The sequence below is a fragment of the Muscardinus avellanarius genome (assembly GCF_963383645.1).
Source record: "Muscardinus avellanarius genome assembly, chromosome: 12".
Lineage (NCBI taxonomy): Eukaryota > Metazoa > Chordata > Mammalia > Rodentia > Gliridae > Muscardinus > Muscardinus avellanarius.
Genome location: NC_137798.1, coordinates 26111795 through 26128053, shown reverse-complemented (window position 1 = coordinate 26128053; position 16259 = coordinate 26111795). Strand labels below are relative to the sequence as shown.

Sequence of the window (16259 nt, the reverse complement as noted above, 5' to 3'; positions counted from 1 at the left end):
GACCAGACAAGGTAGCACCACCTGCATGGGAGGTGAGTTGCTAGCCCGTTGACATGGTAACCTAGATATAGAAATATGAGGGGGGAAAAAACTCTGTGTGTCTCTCTAGCACATGACTGTTTCTTCCCTATTTCTTGCTTTGTAATAAAGACTTGCTTAAGCTCCAACCAAGCTATCAGTTCTTTAGTTTTTTCGATACAAAATATCTACTTGAATCTAGGAAAAGAGCCCACTGCATCATTAAAACCTTAACAGTTAAGACACAGGGAGAATAAGATTTGGTGACTGATGGGTGTGAGGAAGGAAGAGCATCCCTGTTCACGTGAGACAGGTGCAGGAAGACACACCAGCACACAGACCTTCTCTGACCAGGGTGCTCAGAAATTCTCATGTTTAAATTTGGTTGAGTAGCCCGGCATGGTGGTGCACACTTGTAATCCCAGTACTTGGGAGGCTGAGACAGGAGGACTGCAGGTTCAGCCAACCTCAGCAACTTAGTGAGGCCGTCTACAACTCAGACCCTGTTTCAAAATAAACAATAAAATAGGGCTGGGTGTAGCTCAAAGGTAGAGTCCCCTGAGTTCAATCCCCAGTGCCATACACAAAAAAATATTAATAATAAAGAAAAGCCGGGCATGGTGAGACATGGGTAATCTCAGTACCTGGGAGGCTAAAACAGGAGGATCTCAGGTTAGAGGACAGCCTCAACAAATAATGAGACTCCATTCAACTTAGAGATCCTATTTCCAAAATTAAAAAAAAAAGGGCTGGCTCAGAAGTATAATGCCCCTGGATTCAATCATCAGTGCCACACACAATACAAAAATTAATTAGGACCAGGCATTGCAGTGCACGCTCGTAATTCCAGCATTTGGGAGGCTGTGACAGGAGGATCACAGTTTGGGAAGAGGCTCAGCTACATAGTGAGGCCTTTTGCAACTCAGTGAAACTCTTATTTCAAAATAAGGAATAAAAAATAGGCCTGGGGTGTAGCTCAGAGGTAAGTATTATCCCAAGTACTGCAAAATAAATAAATAATAAATAAATAAATACTACTTTCATGATTGCTCCAGAAATGAAATACATATAAATATGCATACACCTGTGGGGGGAAATTTCAATCCAGCTGGTGTTTCAGCAACTTTATCATGATAATTATACACTGAAGGTGAAACAAAAATGATTCATTGATATGAAGTCTCCCTTAGAAATAGAACCAAGAAGAACAAAAACTGCATTACTCACTATCGAGCTCTTGCTCTAAAATGTCTCTTCCCGATTCCAGGATCTGGCGCAGTCCAAGGTATGCATATCCCACCTCTTCGCATTCTTTTTCTTCTTCATCCATAGGATCACTTACTACTGTGAACTTTAAACTACAAGAAAGAAAAGAAAATCTAAACACTGCGGATCCCCTTTTACTTAAAATAAGGAGCCGGCCACGACGACGCACGCTTGTAATCCCCGTACTTAAGAGGCTGAGACAGGAGGATCACGGTCCGCATACAGCTTCGCTCAGCTTCTACTTAGACCCTTTGCAACTCAGTGGGACCCTGTTTCAAAATAAAGAATAAAGCCGGGCGTGGTGGCGCACGCTTGTAATCCCCGCGCTTGGGAGGCAGAGACAGGAGGATCACGCAGGTTCGAAGCCAGCCGCGCGCGCTGGCTTAGGAGACCCTGTTTCCAAAATGAAAATGTAAAAAATAGGTCTGGGAGTGTAGCCCGGAGGTAGAAGGGCTTCCAGGAACCCCAGTACCACCAAAAAAAAAAAAAAGAATAAAAAATAGGACTAGGGATATAGCTTGGAAAAAGTACTGGGATTACAAGCGTGCACCACCACACTGGGCCAGTGATCTCCTTTAGTATAAGTGAGTCGCATGCATTTAATCTAGAAACTCTAAAAAGAGGTCAACTCAGATTACAGGAACAATAAGGCAATTGGTCTTTCTAAAATTTTAAAGGAGCCGCGCTTGGGAGGCTGAGACAGAAGGATCACGCAGGTTCGAAGCCAGCCTCAGCTACTTAGGCTTCTCAGCAGCTTAGTGAGACCCTGTTTCCAAATAAAAAATATAAAACAGGTCTGAGAGTATAGCCCAGAGGTTGAAAGCCTCTGGGTTCTACCCCTAGTACCACCAAAAAAAAAAAAAAAAAAAAATTTAAAGGAATTCACCTAGGATTCACTTAGTTATAATGTAATCAAAATACTAGCCACACTAGTATTTGGTGGTGAACCCCTGCAATTCCAGGACTTGAGAGGCTAAAACAGGAGTGTACCAGTATTGGGAATGGCCTAGGAAGATTTGAGAAAGCTCTGATTATTATATTTCAAAAATTGGTTGAGGGGCAAATCTGTGCAAGGACTTAGTTTCTACCTAAAAGCAGGCAACTATTTCAATGTAAATTAACCTAGCTCAAAGCAATTAACCAGTCAAGAGGAGAGGAGAACTAGGCCTGTCTCTATCTAAAGACAGATCTTAGTTGAGGAGAACTAGGCCTTTATCTAAAGACAGATGTACATGATGATCTAGGGAGGATGGAGCAGGGTTTGACCTCGCCCTTCATGAAAGAAGACACCTTGCCACACCTTGCTGGGGGAGGTACCTTACAGGGTTAAGGGGAGGTACCTTACAGGGACATTCACTATCTCAGGATTACGTGAACAAGATGGAGGTCATGGGTATAAAAAGTCCAGTCCACGTGTAATCCCTTTGGTGTATTCATTCGAGTCACCCCCCCATGCCATTTTGGCATGGGGCTGTATTTCTATTTTCTGTATTTCTATCTTTCTAATAAACTTTAAATCTTCAGCAACTATCCAAGCTATGCATGTTTATTCTTAGCTTAGGACAAGAACCTGCAGTAATTTTCTGTTTTGGGTCGATTTGGATTTTTTATGGGTTGGGGGTAAGTGTGTCCGGGACCCTCGCAGGGGTCCCCGGGGAGCAGTTTCCCCACACACCATATTCTCCCAATCCGTAACAAGGAGGATCGCAGGTTTGCAGCCAGCCTCAGCTACTTAGTGAGGCCCTCTGCAAATTAGTATGAAACTGTTTCAAATAAAAAATAAAGTACGTGGAGGGGGGTGTAGCTCAGAGGTACAATGCCCCTAAGGGGGAAAAAAAAAACAGCTGGGCGAGGCAGTGCAGGTTTATAATCCAGATACTTGGAAGGCTAAGACAGGAGAATTGTAGGTTTGTTGCTATGAGCCTCAACAACCTTGTGAAGTCATCCACAATTTAGCAAGACCGTGTTTCTAAATAAAAACTAGGGCCAGGCTTGCAATCCCAGCATTTGGGAGGCTGAGATAAAAGGATTGCGGTTTGTGGACAGCCTCAACTACTTGGTAAGGCCCTTTGCAACTCAGTGAACCCCTGTTTCAAAATAAAAAATAAAAAATAGGACTTGGGGTGTAACTTGGAGGTAGAATGCCCCTGGGTTCCATCCCCAGTACTGCAAAAATAAATAAATAAATAAATAAATAAGTAAGTAAGTAAGTAGGTAAAATAGGGCTGGGAGTGTAGCTCAGAGATAGAATCCCAGGACCATATACACAAAAATTTTAAAAATCAAAATACCCCTATATTAAAACAAGTTTAAAAATCTAAATGTAGCTGGGCGTGGTGGTGCATGTTTGTAATCCCTGCGCTTAGGAGGCTGAGACAGGAAGATCGCACGGGTTCGAAGCCAGCCTTAGCTACTTAGTGAGGCTCTCAGCAACTTAGTGAGACCCTGTTTCCAAATAAAATAAAAAAGGTCTGGGAGTATAGCCCGGAGGTAGAAAAGCCCCTGGGTTCCACCCCCAGTACCACCAAAACCAAAAAAAACCAAAAAAAAAAAAAAAAAAAGAATAAAAACATTGGGCAGAAGTTGGGCGTGGTGGCACACGCTTGAGACAGGAAGATCGCACGGGTTAGAAGCCAGCCTTAGCTACTTAGTGAGGCCCTCTGCAACTCAGTGAGACCCAGTTTCAAAATAAAGAATAAAATATTGGGCAGGGGGAGTAGCTCAAAGGTCAAATGCCTCTGGGTTCCATCCCCAAACCCTCAAAAAAAAAAAAAAAAAAAAAGACATTGGGCAGGAGGGTGTAGGTAGGAATTTAAATGCTCTTAGGTTCAATCCCCAGCACCACAAAAAAATAAAAATAAAAATCTAAATGTAAAATGTGTATTATTATAAACGCATCGTATCTGGAGCCAGGTGTGGTACACACCTGTAATCCCAGACACAAGAGAATTGCCAGTCACAGCAATTTGGTGAAACCCTCAGCAACTCAGCAAGACACTGTTTGAAAATAAAAATAAACAAAAAGCATGGGGTGCAGCTCAAAGGTGGAATGCTCCTAGTACTAAAAAAGAGAGAGCTGGGTTGATGCCCACCCTTGTAATCCCAGTATTTGGGAGGCTGAGACAGGAGGATCAAAGGTTTGCAGCCAGCCTCAGCAATTTAGCTACCTGTTTCAAAATAAAGAATAAAAACAGGGCTGGGTGTGGTGGCACAGGCTTGTAATCCCAGCATCTGGACATCTAAGACAAGACAATCAGGGTTTGCAGACAGCCTCAGCTACTTAGTGAGGCTCTCTGCAACTCAGTGAGACCCAGTTTCAAAATAAAGAATAAAAATAGGGCAGGGGTGTAGCTCGGAGGTCAAATGCCCCTGGGTTCCATTCCCAGACCCACACATACACACAAAAAAGAATAAATTAGGTAGGCTGAGACCTGGGATCCGGGTTCGCAGCAGCCTCAGCTACTTAGTGAGACGCTGTTTCAAAATAAAGAATAAAAAAATACGGCAAGGGTATAGCTTGTGTTCCTCCTGTCTCAGCCTTCCAAGAACTGAAATTACATTTGTGCACCACCATGCCTAACTAAAAGTAAATTTCTTCTTGAAAGAAGTTATTAAAATATCTAGTATCAGCCAGGCGTGGTGGTGCACATTTGAAATCCCCGGGCTTGGGAGGCTGAGACAGGAGGATCGCGCAGGTTCGAAGCCAGCCTCAGCTACTTAGTGAGGCTCTCGGAACATAGTGAGACCCTGTTTCCAAATAAAATATAAAATAGGTCTGGGAGTATAGCCCGGAGGTAGAAAGCCCCTGGGTTCCACCCCCAGTACCGCCAAAAAAAAAAAAAAAAAATCTAGTATCACCGGGCATGGTGGCACATGCTTGTAATCCCCGCAGTTGGGAGGCAGAGACAGGAGGATCATGCAGATTCGAAGCCAGCCTCGCTGGCTTAAGAGACCCTGTTTCCAAATAAAATAGAAAATAGATCTGGGAGTGTAACCCAGAGGTAGAAGGCCCCTGGGTTCCATCCCCAATACCACCAATATATATATATATATATATGCAGTACCAACACAAAACCAAACTCAAACTTGTGTGTGTGTGTGTGTGTGTGTGTGAGAGAGAGAGAGAGAGAGAGAGAGAGAGAGAGAGAGAGAGAGAGAGATAGTACTAGGAGCTTTGTACCTCTGAGCTACACCCCAGCCCTTTTATTTTGAAACAGGGTTTCATTGAGCTGCAGAGGGCCTCACTAAGTAGTAGCTGAGGCTGACCTCAAACCACGATCCTCCTGTCTCAGTCTCCCAAATGTTGGGATTACAAGCGTGAACCATGCCCGGCATCCTCAGCCTTTTTTATTTTTTTATTTTCAAACGGGGTTTCAGTAGGTTAATGAGAGTCTCACTACTTGCTGAGGCTGTCCTTGAACCTGCTATCCTCCTGTCTCAGCCTCCCAAGTACTAGGATTATGGTGTGTGCCACCATACCTGGCTCAAATTCTTTTTTTTTTTTTTTTTTTTTTTTTTTTGGTACTGGGGGTGGGACCCAGGAGCATTCTACCTTTAAGCTACACCCCTAGCCCTACTTTTTTTTTTTTTTTTTTATTCTTCATTTTGAAACAGGGTCTCACCGAGTTGCAAATTGCCTCACTAAGTAGTTGAAGCTGTTTGCAAATCCCGATCATCCTGTCTCAGCCTCCCGAATGCTGGGATTACAAGCCTGCACCACCACGCCCGGCAAACTCAAACTTTGAAGTTTTTGTCTGAATATCTTTCAAAGTGGAGAGCAGATGCTTACTGTCCTTGCTCAGGATCTTGTGCATTCAGCATGGCAAACAGAAATTGCCTTCGGCCTCGCTGCTCCAATGGGTCCAGGTCTATCACTGTATTACAGGAAGAGAAAGCAAAGAATCACATGCCATTGCTATTTGAGCACAGGCTTTTTATTTTTTGGAGTTTTTTTTATATTTTGTTTGGAAACAGGGTCTCACTAAGTTGCTGAACGCCTCACTGAGTAGCTGAGGCTGGCTTTGAACCCGTGCGATCCTCCTGTCTCAGCCTCCCAAGCGCGGGGATTACAAGCGTGCGCCACCACGCCCAGCTATTTTTTATTTTTGGTGGTACTGGGGTTCTTGGAAACCCTCCTACCTCCGGGCTACACTCCCAGACCTATTTTATATATTTATTTGGAAACAGGGTCTCTTAAGCCAGCGCAGCTGACTTCGAACCTGCGCGATCCTCCTGTCTCCACCTCCCAAGCGCGGGGATTACAAGCGTGCGCCACCACGCCTGGCGTGCACACAGGCTTTTATAATACAACTCAGAGGTTGGCAAGCTAGACTTTGTGGGATTTTTTTTGTGGTACTGGTCATTGAAACCAGGAGGATTCTAACTCTGGGCAACACCCCCAGCCCTTTTTATTTTTTGTTTTTGAAACAGGCTCTTACTAGTTTGCTGTGAGTCTGAGGCTGTCCTGGAAACTCAGCCTCCCAAGTACTGGGATTCTAGGTGTGCACCTCCATGCCCCCCAGCTGAGAAATCAATTTCTATCTCATACAATACAAGGGCAGGATATGTTAAGAAAATTAATGAATTTTTTAAAATAGGTATAGAGTAGCCAGGTGCGGTGGTATACACCTGTAATCACAGCTAAGGCAGAAATGCAAATTCAAGATCAGCCTGTGTAACTCAGTGAGACCCTGTCTCCAAATCAAAAGGGCTGGAGATATAACTCCGTGGGAGAGTGTCTTAATACCGCAAAAATAAAACAAGATAAAATGACTGGAGCTGGCATTGTGGCAATACACCTGTAATCCCAGGCTGAGACAGAAGGATCACAGATTCAAGGCCAGCCTAAGCGATTTATTGAGATTCTGTGAAACTTAGTGAAACCTGATTTCAAATTAAAAAAATAGCCAGGCGTGGTGGTACACGCTTGCAATTCCAGTACTTGGGAGGCTGAGACAGGAGGATAACGGGTTTGAAGCCAGCGTCACCTACTTAGTGAAGTCCGCAGCAACTTAGTGAGACCTTGTTTCCAAATAAAAAATATATATAATAAGTCTGAAGGTGGGCAGGGCGTGGTGGCGCACGCTTGTAATCCCAGCATTTGGGAGGCTGAGACCTGATGATCGCAGTTCGAGGACCTCAGCTACTTAGGCTCTTTGCAAGTCAGTGAGACCCTGTTTCAAAATAAAGAATAAAAAACAGGGCTGGGGGTCTGGAGGTGTAATTCAGAGGTAGAATACCCCTGGGTTTCATCCCCAGTACTGTTAAAAAAAAAAAAAAAGAGTCTGGGATATACCCCAGAGGTAGAAGGCCAGGCAAGGAAAAAAAAGAAAGAAAGAAAGAAAGAAAATAGGACGGGCTGGCAGTGTAGCTCAGAGGTAGAATGCCCCTGGGTTTAACCCCTACTACAAAAAAAAAAAAACAAAAAAACTAAAATTTGTATTCGCCGCCATGAGAACCCCAGAGTAGCTCTGACCGCAGCCTCAGTGTGCCTGCGCCTCCTCTCCCCGCACACGGCTGCCTCACCCTTGCTGAAGTGAAAATGGATCTCCTCTCCTTCCCTCGGTTTCCTCAGGGACACTGGAGTCTCCGTCTCGGACAAGGGGAGATCGTGGAATCTGTACTCCACGTACACCTGCTTTATATTCTCATCAGACATCACGTCAGCCTCTGGGTGGAAGGCCAGGGAGATGATCTCGATGCACATCTTCTCTGAATCCTGACAAGGACACATGTATTTCCTAAAGGTTAGTGAGGGTTTCTGCGCCATCCAGTCGGCACAGAACTCTGTAGAGACAGGTGACAGTCTCATGTGTTACTCTCTGAGAACCGATTCTCAGGTAAAGCTGACCCCGAGAGTCAGCGTGCCTGGACCGCCACCGCGACCTGTGGACGCTGGACGTTGGACGTGTGCCCAGAGAACAAAGCTGTCCAGTCTCCTGGGGCCACTTCTCCAGGCTGGCTGTGCCTGGCCACTCCCACAGAGCAGGAACCAAGACTTCTGGAGAGGTTTTTCCTTCTTTCTGTCTCTCCCTCCTCTCTCTCTCTCTCTCTCTCTCTCTCTCTCTCTCCCATGCTACACCCCCAGCCCTATTTTTATTCTTTATTTTGAAATAGGATCTCACTGCCTTGCAAAGGGCCTAAGTAGCTGAGGCTATCCACGAACCACAATCCTCCTGTCTCAGCCTCCCAATGGTGGGATTACAAGCGTGTGCCACCACGCCTGGCTCTCTCTTATTTTTTATTTATTTTTATTTATTTTATGTGTGTGTGTGTGTGTGTGTGTGTGTGTGTGTGTGTGTGTTGTATGTTACTGACAATTGAACCCAGGGGCATTCTACTTCTGATATCCACCCCCAGTTCTATTTATTTTATTTTTATTGTATTTTGCAGTACTGGAGATTGAGCTCAGGGAAATTCTACCTCCAAATTACACCCCCAGCCCTATATCTATCTATCTATCTATATATATATATATATATATATATATATATATATATATATATATATATTTTGGTGGTACTGGGATGGAACCAAGAGGCTTTCTACCTCCAGGCTATACTCCCAGACCTATTTTATATATATATATATTTACTTGGAAACAGGATCTCACTAAATTTCTGAGAGCCTCACTAAGTAGCTGAGGCTGGCTTCGAATCTGTGCAATCCTCCTGTCTCAGCCTCCCAAGCATGGGAATTATGAATATGCACCAATACGCCCGGCCCCGGCCCTATATTTTTATTCTTTTTTTTTTTTTTTTTTTTTTTTTTTGGTGGTACTGGGGAGGCTTCCTACCTCCAGGCTATACTCCCAGACCTATTTTATATTTTATTTGGAAACAGGGTCTCACTAAGTTGCTGAGGGCCTCACTAAGTAGCTGAGGCTGGCTTTGAACCTGTGCGATCCTCCTGTCTCAGCCTCCCAAGCGCGGGGATTACAAGCGTGCACCACCAAGCCCAGCTTATTCTTTATTTTGAAACAGGGTCTTACTAAGTTGCGGAGGGCCTCGCTAAGTAGCTGAGGCTGGCCGTGAACCTGCCTCAGCCTACCAAGTACTGGGATTACAAGGGTGCACCACCACGCCCACCTCCTCTAAGTCCCAAAGTAAATGTTCTCACCTTACATGGATTTAAGGACAGAGACATGGAGCAGGCTGGGCATGAATCCCACTACAGGGTGAAGGATGAAGAAGTATGAAGTAATAGCCAAAGATTCCAAAGAGGAAAGAGAATCGCTGGAGCCAGTTGTCATTTGGACCAAACCAAGAAAAGACTGGGCTTACACTTCACATATGTGGCCCCAAACTGCGCTCTCGTCCTTTACAGCGCCTTGCCCACAGGAGCTCACAGGGCCCCAGCGCACTTACTGCCTTAGGGCATTTCTGAGACGCGGGTGTCACTATGTTGTCGCTGTCTGAGGTTTGCGATTCACTCACTTCAGAAGCCCGTTCACAGGACTCTTGATCTGTAAGAAGAAGCGGAGTGACGTGACTCTTTCAAAGCCCTCTGTCGAGCCCAAGCAAAGAGCCGGTCCCTACATCTGCACTCCACTATCCTGCCCTGGACCTGCGTGTCTAGACTTTATCACACTAGCTAAGAATCAAAATATAATTTTTTTTTTTTTTTTTTTTTTTTTTGCAGTACTGAGGATGGAACCCAGGGGCATTCAACCTCTGAGCTACACCTCCAGCTCTATTTTTTTTTTCTTTGTTTTGGAACAAAGTCTCCCTAGATTGCAGAGCCTCACTAAGTAGATGAGCCTGTCCGAAAACTCGCGATCCTCCCGTCTCAGCCTCCCAAGTACTGGGATTACAAGCATAGGCCACCATGCTCGGTTTTTATGTTTCATTTGAAATAGCATTTCCCTAAATTGTAGACGGTCTCACTAAATTGCTGAGGCTGGCCTCGAACCTGAGATTCCTTAGCTCAGCCTCTCAAGTACTGGGATTACAAGTGATTACAAGTCTTTGCCACTATGCTCGGCAAAGACTTGAATTTCACAGAAAGTTATATCTACCTTTGTATTTTTCCTTTCATATTTTTAATTCTCTTTCTTTCTTTCTTTTTTTTTTTTTTTTTTTTTGTTGTTGTTGGTCTTGGGAATGGAACCCAGGTATTCTACCTCTGAGCTATACCACCAGACCTATTTTTTATTCTTTATTTTTTATTTTTTTTTATTTTTTGGTGGCACTGGGGGTGGAACCCAGAGGCTTTCTACCTCCGGGCTATACTCCCAGACCTATTTTATATTTTATTAGGAAACGGTCTCACTAAGTTGCTGAGAGCCTCACTCAGTAGCTGAGGCTGGCTTTGAACCTGTGCAATCCTCCTGTCTCAGCCTCCCAAGCACGGGGATTACAAGTGTGCGCCACCACGCCCGGCTTTATTCTTTATTTTGAAACAGGGTCCCACAAAGTTGTGGAGGGCCTCAGTAAGTAGCTGAGGCTGGCTTCAAACCTGCGCGATCCTCCTGTTTCAGCCTCCCAAATGCTGGGGTTACAAGTGTGCAACACCACCCCCAGCTATTTTTTGTTTTTACATTTTTAAAACAGGTTCTAAGTTGCAATGAACCTACTTAGCTAAGGCTGACTATGAACCTAAGATCCTCCTGTCTCAGCCTCCCAAGTACTAGGATTACAAGCATGTGCCACACCGCCCAGTTTGTTACAAATTTTTTGTTTTGTTTTGATGGTACTGGGGGTGGAACCCAAGGCTACCTCTGGGCTATACTCCCAGACCTATTTTTTATTTATTTATTTATTTATTTATTTATTTATTTATTTATTTATTTATTTATGGGTTTGGGGACGGAACACAGAGGCATTTGACCTTCGAGCTACTCCCCCTGCCCAATTTTTTATTCTTTATTTTGAAACCGGGTCTCACTGAGTTGCAGAGGGCCTTACTAAGTAGCTGAGGCTGTCCACGAACCGCGATCCTCCGGTCTCAGCCTCCCAAATGCTGGGATTACTGTCTCAGCCTCCCAAGTGCTGGGATTACAAGCGTGCGCCACCACGCTTGTCTATCACAATGTCTTTGAAAATCAAAGTTGGAGCTGAGCGAACAAGGAGAGGTATTCCAGTACTTGGAGGCTGAGACAGGAGAATTGCAGGCTTGCAGCCAGCTTCAGCTACTTAGTGAGGCTCTCCACAACTTAGTGAGGCCCTGTTTAACCAATAAAAAATAGGGTTGGGGGTGTATCTCTGAGGTATAATATTTCTGGGCACTGCAAAAAAAAAAATCAAAGTTAATATAAAAATCCACAACGTAGGCTGGGCGTGGTGGCACACGCTTGTAATCCCCGCGCTTGGGAGGTGGAGACAGGAGGATCGCGCAGGTTCGAAGCCAGTCTCACTGGCTTAAGAGACCCTGTTTCCAAATAAAAATATAAAATAGGTCTGGGAGGGTAGCTCGGAAGTAGAAGGGCTTCCAGGAACCCCAGTACCACCAAAAATAAATAAATAAATAAATAAATAAATAAATAAATAAATAAATAAATAAATATAAAATTTAAAAATCCACAATGAATGAACAATTACACTTAAATAATTTTTCTTTTTGCGGGTCTGGGGTAGAACCCATTTTACCTCCGAGCTACAGCCCCTTACCTATATTTATTCTTTATTTTTTGAACCAGGGTCTCACTAAATTGTGGAGGGCCTAAGTAGCTGAGGCTGGCCGTGAACCGTGATCCTCCGGTCTCAGCCTCTCAAATGCTGGGATTACAAGCGTGAGCCACCACACCCGGCAGACTTAAATAATTCAAATAAAAAAAGATAACTCTGGAGCTGGGCATGATGGTCACATACCTCTAATTCCAGTATTTGGGAGGCTGAGACAGGAGGATTGTAGGTTAGACATTTCTCTCTTTCCTTTTTTTTTTTTTTTTCTACTGAGGATTGAACACAGGAGCATTCAACCTCTAAGAAAGAGCTCCCAGTCCTATTTTATTTTTTATTTTGAAATGAGTTCTCTCAAACCAGGCTTGGTGGCATGGGCCTCTAATCCCAATACTTGACTGACTGAGACAAGAGTATCACAGGTGAGGACAGGAGCAGCAAGTTGTGACTCTCATCAACCCGGTGAGACCCCGTTTCAAAATAGAAAGCCGGTGTGTTGGCGCATGCCTGTAATCTCAGTACTTGGAGGCTGAAACAGGAGGATCATAGGCTCGAAGTGAGCCTTAGCAAGTAGCGAGATTCTCATCAACTTAGTGAGACTCTGCTTCAAAATAAAATAAATAGGGCTGGGGGTGTAGCTTGGAAATAGAATGCCCCTGGGTTCAATTTCCAGTAACACACACACACACACACACACAACACACACACACACACACTCGGATAATAAAATAAAATAGGGCTAGGGGTGTAGCTTGGAAGTAGAATGCCTCTGGTTCAATTTCCAGTACCAAAAAAAATAAAAATAAAAATAAAGAAGCAGGGTCTCACTAAGTTGTGGGACTGGCCTCAAACTTGTGATCCTCCTGTCTTAGCCTCCTAAGTACTATGATAACAGAAATGTGTCACCATCACCATACCCACAACTCATGTCTGTTTTTTAATTTAATCCTAGCCAGGTGTTGGCACAAACCTGTAATCCAAGGACATAGGAGGCTGGAACAGGAGGATATCTGGCTTGAGGACAGGCTCAGCAATGGAGCACGACTCTAGCAACTCAGTGAGACCCTGTTTCCAAACAAAAAGTAAAAAAGGGCTGGGTGTGGTGGCGCACACTTGTAACCCCAGTACCTGAGAGGCTGAGACAGGAGGATTGCACATTCAAGGCCAGCCTCAGCTACCTATTGAGGCCCTCTAAAACTCAGTGAGATCCTGTTTCAAAATAAAAAATAAAATATATGGCTGGGAGTGTAGCTCGGAGGTAGAATGGCCCTGGGTTCCATCCCCAGTACTGCAAAAATAAGTAAATAAATGAATAAATGAATAAATAAGGGCTGGGCTAGCTCAGAGGCAAAATGTCCCTGGGTACAATCCTCAGTACCACAAGAACAAAGAATTTCAGAGCCGGGCATGGTGGCACACGCTTGTAATCCCTGCGCTTCGGAGGCTAAGACAGGAGAATTGCACAGGTTCAAAGCCAGCCTCAGCTACTGAGTGAGGCTCTCAGCAACTTAATGAGACCCTGTCCAAATAAAGTATAAAATAGGTCTGGGAGTATAGCCTGGAGGCAGAAATCCCCTGGGTTCCACCCCCAGTACAAGAAAGAAAGAAAGAAAGAAAGAAAGAAAGAAAGAAAGAAAGAAAGAAAGAAAGAAAGAAAAATAAATAGCTGGGCGTGGTGGCACACGCTTGTAATCCCAGCATTTGGGAGGCTGAGACAGGAGGATGGTGGTTCATGGCCAGCTTCAGCTACTACTTAGTGAGGCCCTTTGCAACTCAGTGAGATCTTGTTTCAAAATAAAGAATAAAAGTTAGGGCTGGGGGTGTAGCTCGGAGGTAGAATGCCCCTGAGTTCCACCCCCAGTATTGCAAATAAAATAAGGAAGGAAGGAAGGAAGGAAGGAAGGAAGGAAGGCAGGCAGGCTAGGATGTAGCTCAGTGGCAAAGCGCCTGCTTTGCAGGTACAGCGCTCTGTATTCTATCCTCAGTTCCAAAAAGAGAAAAAAAAAAAAAGAAAGAAAGAAAAGAAAAGAAAGAACTCCTTTAAAATAAAGAATAAGCAGCTGGGCATGGTGGCACATGCTTGTAATCCCTGTGCTTGGGAGGTGGAGACAGGAGGTTGGCACAGGTTCAAAGCCCCTCGCTGGCTGAAGAGACCCTGTTTCCAAATAAAAATACAAAATAGGTCTGGGAGTGTAGCCTGGAGGTAGAAGGGTTCCATCCCCAGTACCACCAAAAATAAAATAAAATAAAATTAAGAACAACAAAAAAAAATAGGTCTGGGCCTGGGGCTATAGCTCGCAGGTAGAATGACCTTGGTTCCATTCCCAATACCACACATACACACACACACACCAAAAAAAAAATTAGATTTGGGGAAAATATTACCACTTCTAGGATGTGGGGGTTCCTCTTGCTTCAGTGCTGAAAGGGATAACGTCACGGCCTCTTTCTCACTCTGTGTTTTTAAACCATCATCAGTGGAAATGTTCAGCCCTGAGAACTTCCACTCGGTGAAGTTCACCTGCTTTAGAATAAAACAACACTATATAAGTGGCAATTTTTTTTTCTTATACTAATTAAATAGTTAACCTGGGTGTGGTAGCACAGTGTGTAAACCCAGTACTTGGGAGGTTGAGACAGGAGGATCACAGGTTCAAGAACAGCCTAAGCAAATAGTGAGACTCATCAACCTAGTGAGACCGTATTTCCAAAGAAAAATAAAAATAGGGCTGGAGGTTATAGCTGGGAGGTAAAATGCCTCTCAGTTCAATCCCCAGTACCAAAAAAAAAAAAAAGAAAGAAAAGAAAGAAAATCAGGCTGAGGGTGTAGCTTGAAGATAGAAATGCTTCTGGGTTCAATCCTCAGTACTGCAAAAAGATAAAATAAAATAAGGCAGGCATGGTAGCACACACCAGTAATCCCAGTATTTGAGAGGCTGAGATAGGAGGACCACAGGTTCAAAAACTAACTTCAGCAACTTAGCAGGCCCTCCCCAACTTAGAGAAACTGTTTAGAATTCCCCTGAGTTCAATCCCCAGTACCATAAAAATAAATAAAATAAAATTCTAAACTGATGTGGTGGCGCACGCTTGTAATCCCAGCATTTGGGAGGCTGAGACAGGAGGATGACGGTTCGCGGACAGCCTCGGCTACTTAGTGAGGCCCTTTGCAACTCAGTGAGGCCCTGTTTCAAAACAAAGAATAGAAAATAGAGCTGGGGGTGTAGCTCAGAGGTAGGATGCCCCTGGGTTCCATCCCCAGTACCAATAAATAAATTAATTAATTCTAAGCATAAATTGTGAAGTACGTACTAAACAGAATTAAATTATATTGAAATGAAGCCAACAGCCCGGGGCTTGCTGACCTACTTGTGTTTCCGGCAACAGACCGTAGCCACACGTAGCTATGATTATTGCTCATCTTGTGCACCTTCTGCTTCTGCCTCTGAGAATACTACATGTGAAGACTCGACAACTCATATCTCAGCTCCTCAGGGTTCCCAGGACTTACTTGCAGCGTATTTCCGATTAAGATGTTCCGGCTCAGATACTCCATTCTGTTCTTTTCTTGGACACCTATTCGTTTGCCGTGTTTTCTTCTTGAGTAGCTGGTAACCTGGCGTTCCCTTTCTTTTCTTTCTCCCATCTGAAAAAATTTTCTTTTTGCTTGATACTGGTCAGCTTCGATGGGAATCTCGGCAGATTCCATCTCATCCTGAATAGAAAAGCCAGAGAGTACCTTACAGATGGCGGCGTGCGTCAGGCACAGTCGTACCCAACTGCATTCTCAGTACTTGTCTAGATTCAAACAGGAGTAGCCGAGGCTGGCCACAGACCTTTGTCCCTCCTGTCTCAGCCTCCTAAGCGCTGGGAGTTCAAGCATACGCCATCACGCCTGGCTGCTGAGGCTGTTCTAGAACCTGCAATCCTCCTATGTCAGCCTCCTGAACACTGAAATGACAGGAATGCACCACCAGGACCAGCTTTGTTGTTGTTGTTGTTGTTAAACAAGGTCTCAGTAGATTGTTGAGAGTCTTGCTATAATGCTCAAGCTGGTCCTGAACCTGTGATCCTTGTCTCAGCTCCAAAACACTTGGATTACAAGCCTGCACTTCCATGGTTAGCACAATTTTTTTTTTCCAGTACTGGAAATTAAATCCAGGAACATTCTACCTCTGACCTATACCCTTAACCCTATTTTTTATTCTTTTTCTCTTTTGTGGTACTGGGAATGAAACCCAGGGGCCTTCTACCTCTGGGCTACACTCCCAGACCTATTATATACGCGCACATGCGTGTGTGTGTGTGTGTGTGTGTGTGTGTGTGTGCGCATGCGTGTGTGTTACTGGGGATGGA

General features: G+C 44.4%; 1 protein-coding gene across 1 annotated transcript in view; it reads right to left on the bottom strand.

Moving 5' to 3' along the window:
- Positions 1-16259, bottom strand: part of RPGRIP1 (RPGR interacting protein 1) — a gene marked incomplete at both ends in the record, with an annotated part of 59930 nt that overhangs the window by 6292 nt on the left and 37379 nt on the right. Inside the window, 6 exons of the mRNA XM_080707082.1 lie at positions 1246-1376; positions 6074-6158; positions 7810-8002; positions 9651-9748; positions 14289-14427; positions 15415-15618. Coding sequence (XP_080563208.1) covers positions 1246-1376; positions 6074-6158; positions 7810-8002; positions 9651-9748; positions 14289-14427; positions 15415-15618 — 850 coding nt within the window. The remainder of the gene's footprint in view (positions 1-1245; positions 1377-6073; positions 6159-7809; positions 8003-9650; positions 9749-14288; positions 14428-15414; positions 15619-16259) is intronic.